Source organism: Diaphorina citri, unplaced genomic scaffold (genome assembly GCF_000475195.1).
Source record: "Diaphorina citri unplaced genomic scaffold, Diaci psyllid genome assembly version 1.1 scaffold1066, whole genome shotgun sequence".
In the NCBI taxonomy this organism is placed as follows: Eukaryota; Metazoa; Arthropoda; class Insecta; order Hemiptera; family Psyllidae; genus Diaphorina; species Diaphorina citri.
Window position 1 is genome coordinate 22,348 of NW_007378495.1, and position 6,865 is coordinate 29,212.

General features: G+C 37.5%; 1 protein-coding gene across 1 annotated transcript in view; it reads left to right on the forward strand.

The window, feature by feature from the left end:
• The window catches only part of LOC103514009 (E3 ubiquitin-protein ligase HECW2), a gene marked incomplete at its 5' end in the record, with an annotated part of 10,606 nt that extends 4,521 nt beyond the window's left edge, over positions 1-6,085 (forward strand). Inside the window, 5 exons of the mRNA XM_026827074.1 lie at positions 358-565; positions 1,308-1,319; positions 3,544-3,730; positions 4,256-4,454; positions 4,980-6,085. Of these exons, the coding sequence (XP_026682875.1) occupies positions 358-565; positions 1,308-1,319; positions 3,544-3,730; positions 4,256-4,454; positions 4,980-5,091 (718 nt within the window). The remainder of the gene's footprint in view (positions 1-357; positions 566-1,307; positions 1,320-3,543; positions 3,731-4,255; positions 4,455-4,979) is intronic.
• Between the last annotated feature and the right edge of the window lie 780 nt (positions 6,086-6,865).

Here is a 6,865-nt window from a genome sequence, read left to right on the forward strand (position 1 = left end):
CCACAAAAAAAAAAAAAAAAAAAAAAAAAAAATGGATTGTGGTCTTCATAAGATAGAAAGAATGCTTTGATGATTTAAAAATCTGGTGTGAACATCACACGACTTTCCTTAGACTTGAGTTGTCTTGTCCTTTTTAACTTGTCTTGTTTAACTTTTAACTTGTCCTTTTTTTAATTTAAACAGGTCTTGATTATTGTTCCATAAAATATAATGTTATTACCAATCAAATATATAAGACCTTGTTTAGACTGCGAGAGTAAAGGGACTTTTCAGCCCTATGCTGGTAGTATAAACAAGGTATATTCTTAAAAAAATTCTACTATTTTATAATTTTCCCCGAAATTAACATCCATATCTTTCCCCCTCCAGACCTGTGGCACTGAGTGACCTAGAATCCTTGGACAACGAATTCCACCAATCCCTGCTCTGGATTAAGGAGCATGACGTCACTAATGAGGTCCTGGATTTGAATTTTGCTGTCACTGAGGAGATATTCGGACAGGCTAAGGAGAGGGAGTTGAAACCAGGTGGCCGAAATATAGCTGTCACTGAGAAGAATAAGAAGGTGAGCTTAGAAAAGAAAAATCCATTTTAGGTAAGATAAAGATGCAGTATCGAACATGTCCTAATTCGACAGTCTAAAGTATTCTGGCTGGGGGATGTTAAACAGGGAGGATACCAGCCTGAATTTCCCTTGCCAAAGAAATAGCAAAGGTTGAGTGCGAAGGGCATCCACTCGTAAAATTTTTATAGCCAAAACCAAATGTCAGCCCAAAGCAATTACCTACTTAGGGCTGATTGAGAGGCTGACGAAAAACGCCGACCCCGTCTGTACACGGGAAAAGGCGAGGAAGAAGAAGAAACTAGTCTAAAGTTTAGACCTAATTAAGCACACACCAAAAAAAAGATATAAAGATGCAGTATCGAACATGTCCTCATTCGACAGTCTAAATCTAAAGTATTCTGATGGCTAGGGGACTTTAAACAGGGAGGATACCAGCCTGAAATTTCCCTTGCCAAAGAAATAGCAAAGGTTGAGTGCGAAGGGCATTCACTCGTAAAATGTTTATAGCCAAAAGCAAATGTCAGCCCAAAGCAATCACCTACTTAGGGCTGATTGAGAGGCTGACGAAAAACGCCGACCCCGTCTGCACACGGGAAAAGGCGAGGAAAAAGAAGAAACTAGTCTAAAGTTTAGACCTAATTAAGCACACACAAAAAAAGAGAATAAAAAAAGATCAAAATTAACCCTCTCAAGCCCCTCTGCCCACTTTATTAACTTAACCCTTGTCGGTCTCTCGTTCCAGGAATACATCGAGCGTATCGTGCCCAGTATCGAACATGTCCTAATTCGACAGTCTAAAGTATTCTGGCTGGGGGACTTTAAACAGGGAGGAAACCAGCCTGAATTCCCCTACCTAAAGAAATAGCAAAGGTTGAGTGCGAAGGGCATCCACTCGTAAAATTTATAGCCAAAATCAAATTTAAGCCCAAAGCAATCACCCTAGTTAGGGCTGATTGAGAGGCTGACGAAAAACGCCAACCCCGTCTGCACACGGGAAAAGACGAGGAAGAAGAAGAAACTAGTCTAAAGTTTAGACCTAATTAAGCACACACAAAAAAGATCGAAATTAACCCTCTCAAGCCCCTCTGCCCACTTTATTAACTTAACCCTTGTCGGTCTCTCGTTCCAGGAATACATCGAGCGTATCGTGCTAGACCCCTTGCAGGTTTAGCTCTGTATTTAACGAAGATTGTTTTCAAACCTATATTGTCACTTTTGTAATGACTGGCGTTGTTAATAATGTGAAGATATTTGTTAAAGTTCAGTGCTAGAATCTTGAGCAAATCTTTGTGGAACTTTGAAAATATGAACAAAAGTCTTTTTTCTCAATAATTTTCTTGAAATTCTGGTCGAGTTACAGCTTTCGACGGTTCAAAGTTCAAACTACTTGTTAACATTTCGACCTTTTAAGACAAGAGGACTTTGACAAATTCGGCAATGTCTTAATGGTCAATGTATTTCAAAGTATTCCGAGATTTCAAAGCACCCCTCTTATTCTTCTCAAGAATCCAAAATGAAATACGGTGCACACTGCACAACAATCCTTCAATCATCTAAAAATTCTAAGCCATGAAGTTGAGATAATATATTGAACTCGGTACTAAGTACAGTTATGTTTAGATTTTACTACGAAATCGTAAAAGACAAAATATAGGAAGCCTGCTAACTTGTGAATGGCATGTGGATTGAAATTGGAACATAGTATACAAATAACATTGTATGATATGTATAATACAGCAGATTTAAATACTCTTAACATATGTATCACAAATTTAGATAGGTATACATACTTCGTTCGATTGTTCGATTGTTAATGTACCTGTTCGATTGTTAATGAATGAGTGCTAGTTTGAAAATAGTACATACGTTCATATACTTAGATTTAATGAATTGGTGTTGACTTTGTGTATACCAAATAAATAAATAACGTGATACCTAAACTGATAAAAATAGTTATTTTGATTGAAAAATGTATAACATAGAACAGAACTTAAGTTATTTGAAAACACCAGTAGCTCCTAGAACTTATTAGTAGAAATAATGAGAGCTTTAAACATAGACTAGAACTTGGAGGATAATAAAGAAGATAGCTCAGCTCCTCTGCAGTTCAACTACCTAATGATAATAGTTATGGCCCTATTCAGATTTAGACCCCTTGCAGGTTTTCCTCTGTAGTTCAACTACCTAATGATAATAGTTATGGCCCTATTCAGATTTAGACCCCTTGCAGGTTTAGCTGTGTATTTAACGAAGATTGTTTTCAAACCTATATTGTCACTTTTGTAATGACTGGCGTTGTTAATAATGTGAAGATATTTGTTAAAGTTGTTCTTGTTTGTTATTGATGACTAATTTGTACTCTTGTTCACCTGATGCTAACGTTCAAGTTGTTGTACCTACAGCTTGATTGTTTGAGATTTTTGGAGTTTTGACCCTATTGTCAAGTAGATACGAACAGTTAGTTCATACCCTTTTGGAACGTCAAAGAAGAAGAGACTAGGTCTTTGATCTTGAAAATGTCCCTTGGAAATATCTCCTATCATCTGGCAAAATAGTTTAGGAGTTTCTTTCTAATACTAATTTGTCCATATAACAAATAGTTACACTTCTATTAACACGAGGTTTTTCTTCGCCAAATTTATCTCCGAATTTTACTATAAGACTTACGTATGAACATTCGGGAATTTTGAACCTATTGTTAAGTAGATACGAACGGTTAGTTCATGCCCTTTTGGAACGTCAAAGAAGAAGAGACTAGGTCTTTGATCTTGAAAATGTCCCTTGGAAATCTCTCCTATCATCTGGCAAAATACATAGTTAGGAGTTTCTTGCTAACACTAATTTGCCCATAACAAATAGTTACACTTCTATTAACACGAGGTTTTTCTTTGCCAAATTTATCTCCGAATTTTACTATAAGACTTACGTATGAACATTCGATAAAACATGTGATTGAACACATGTATCATTCACGCAAACGTATCGTGCGGTGGCGGTTAGAGCGTGGGGTCGCAGATCAGACAGAGTCCTTGGTTCGAGGTTTCTACGAAGTGGTAGATCCTAGGCTGGTGTCTGTGTTCGATGCCCGGGAACTAGAGCTGGTGATAGCTGGTACGGCTGAGATAGATCTTGGAGATTGGGCCAGTAACACCGAGTACCGATCTGGTGAGTACTTACTTTCGTTTCTATCATGTACATACTTTACTTTCCTTACTGTGTACGATTATTTACTTTCCTTACACTATGTAGCTAGTGTACATGGAAATTTGGGACATATGTAGGTATTGACTTTGAATTTTTTCGATGTCGACAATACATATTTCCAATGAAAAGAGACTTTGAACTTCGGGACGGATTGACTTTGAAAGTTTTTCAATGACAATATTTCCATTCAAAATAGGGCCAGATAAAAAACCAGAGACGATCGATATCTTGAAGACAACAACGGTTGATCAAATTTTAGACATCTTTCTCTCAAATATCTGTGCTTACGCCAAAGAGAAAGATGTCTAAAATTTGATCAACTTGAGGCTACAGGCCCGTTTTTGTCTTCAAGATATCGATCGTCTCTGGTTTTCTATCTGGCCCTATTTTGAATGGAAATATTCTTCCTTCAGCAATATTATTATTTATTTATTTAGACCGGTGTTTTCTATTTCGTCTAACCTCATCCCTTATCTATTTCCTCAGGTTACCACGACGGGCACCCCGTGATCCAATGGTTCTGGCAGGCGATAGAGCGGTTTACCAATGAGCAGAGACTAAGGCTGTTACAATTTGTCACGGGTACATCCAGTGTGCCCTACGAGGGGTTCAGTGCCCTGCGAGGCTCCACGGGTCCCCGCAAGTTTTGTATAGAGAAATGGGGCAAGCCCAACAGTTTACCAAGGTAAGTTTCTACACCTGATCACCGTCAGAAAATTTGATGGATCCAAGAAAAAAATATCTACTAAAACAAAGTAAAATTGTTAGTTGGGAAAACGGCTCAACACGTTCTTGATCTTAGTTCAACCCTAAAGTTTATTGTTGGGTTTTTGTTGTTGTGGATACTGTATTAAGTATTATTTATCGAAATAGGGCACAATATTCTGTCTTCTAAAATAATAAATTAAAAATCGGTAAAATTATGATGATTACAATAAATGCAAAACCCTTTGATTAATCTATCACTTAATTAATTCATCAAAATACCCATTACTTGACACCTTAATTCATTAATTAGACTTACTTTCTCATGGACACTTGTTGCTATGTTGAAAGCCCAGAAGAGGTTAGGTAGTAGAACAGCCGCGGTAGACAATGATAGTAACACAGAAAAAAGACCTTAATTCAATAACTTATCCCCTATAATCCCTATATTATTGTATTATTCCAGGGCTAATAATTCATTCCCTATATTATTGTTTGATTCCAGGGCTCACACCTGTTTCAACCGCCTAGATCTCCCCCCATATCCCACCCCTGAGGTCCTGTATGAGAAGTTACTTTTGGCTGTAGAAGAAACCAATACGTTTGGTATCGAGTAAACCAAACAACCAGAGTGCTGCGATCTAGCGGTTCAAAATGTTACTACAGAGTGCTACCATCTAGTGATTGAAAACTATACTGCTAAGTGCTGCGATCTAGAGGTTCAAAATTTTACTACTTAGTGCTGACATCTAGTGGTGAAAAATTCAACTGCTTAGTGCTGACATCTAGCGGTTGGAAATTCAACTACTCAGTGCTGCCTCTAGTGAGGAAAAATTCAACTGCTAGTGCTGACATCTAGCGGTTGGAAATTCTACTGCTTAGTGCTGCGATCTAGCGGTTGAATATTGAATCTCCAATTGCTTAGTGCTGACATCTAGTAGTGTAAAGTTCAACTGCTCTGTACTGACATCTAGTGGTGAAAAGTTTAACTGCTCTACTCTACTGTGCTGCGATCTGGCGGTGAAAAATACTGCTAGTGCTGCTATCTAGCGGTGAAGGGTGAAACACGGTGTTTATGGACCGCGGGCCGCAAGTTGTCCACGCCTGGTTTAAATTGGCCGTTTGACGGGTGAAAATCAGCTTATGTATTGATTGTGCTCTAAATATTGTGACCTTGTAACTAAAGTTCCATAGTTTAAAAAAAGATGTCTCCAGAAAGTTAAACAAAAATGGTCGAAAACGTCATTAAAAAAAAAAAAAAACTTCTTCAAAAGAAAGGAAAAAATCGATAACTAGCAAGCATATTTAACCATCGAAAAAAAAACAAGCACCTATGAGCGCAATCAATACCTGAGAGCTTACCTCAATGTTACGCTTCTGCTTCCTATAGCATTTATCTCCTGTGTGTATTTTAATGTTTAATTTTGTACAGAATGACGTATGATTCAGTTCCTATTGGCCAGAAATGTAGCTGTAGACTTCAGATGATTTGTAAATAGTTTGACGTATTCGGTGGTGAATTAGCGCGGTGGACGTTGGTGGTTCGAGTCCAATTCAATTAAGGGGATTTGGCAAAAAAAAAAAAAAAAAAAAAAAATTTAAAACATATTTGTGACAAGCACTTATGCTTCACACATTGAAAATCCTCTACAGAAGACCATTTGCAAGTATGAACTCAGGTGACTTTTGAAGTCTACAGCTTACAATTTTCTGCGCAAAAAGTTAAATACTGTACAGATACATACTTAAATTTAAAGAAATCTTTCTTCTCTTACTGACAAAGTTCTGTGTAATGTTGCTCACAGGAAAAAGAACAGTAGACCTACACTACTTTTTGGGTATGTGTTCACAGTTGCTTCTCTCTGTATTTTCGTGGAACAGGGCCTTAAAAAATCGTACTGAATAATACTTGTTTATTTACTTTAGGAAAAAAACTATTCTGCTTCTATCTTCTCTTCCCGCCCATTTCTCTTAATTTCCCTCTGTAAAATCTCCCTCGATTTTATTCTGTAAAAGCCTCCCCTTTCTTCCCTCGCTTAATCACGCCTTTATAAAGTTTGATCAAGGGTGGGGTTAATGCCTATGGCATTCTCTACCAAATAGGAAAATAAACTATTCTGCTTTTATTTCTTCTTCTCTTCCCGCCCATTTCTCCTAATTTCCCTCTGTAAAATCTCCCTCGATTTTATTCTGTAAAAGCCTCCCCTTTCTTCCTTCGCTTAATCACGCCTTTATCTCGTATGTATTCTAAACTAGACGTATGCCTTCTGCATACACGTACATTAATTGCTCAGTTATATTAGAATGTTAACCATGCACCAAACTATTCAATGTGCCTCAATGTAGCTAGAACGTAGGACAAAATGTTAAAACATAGGTAGCTAGAACCTA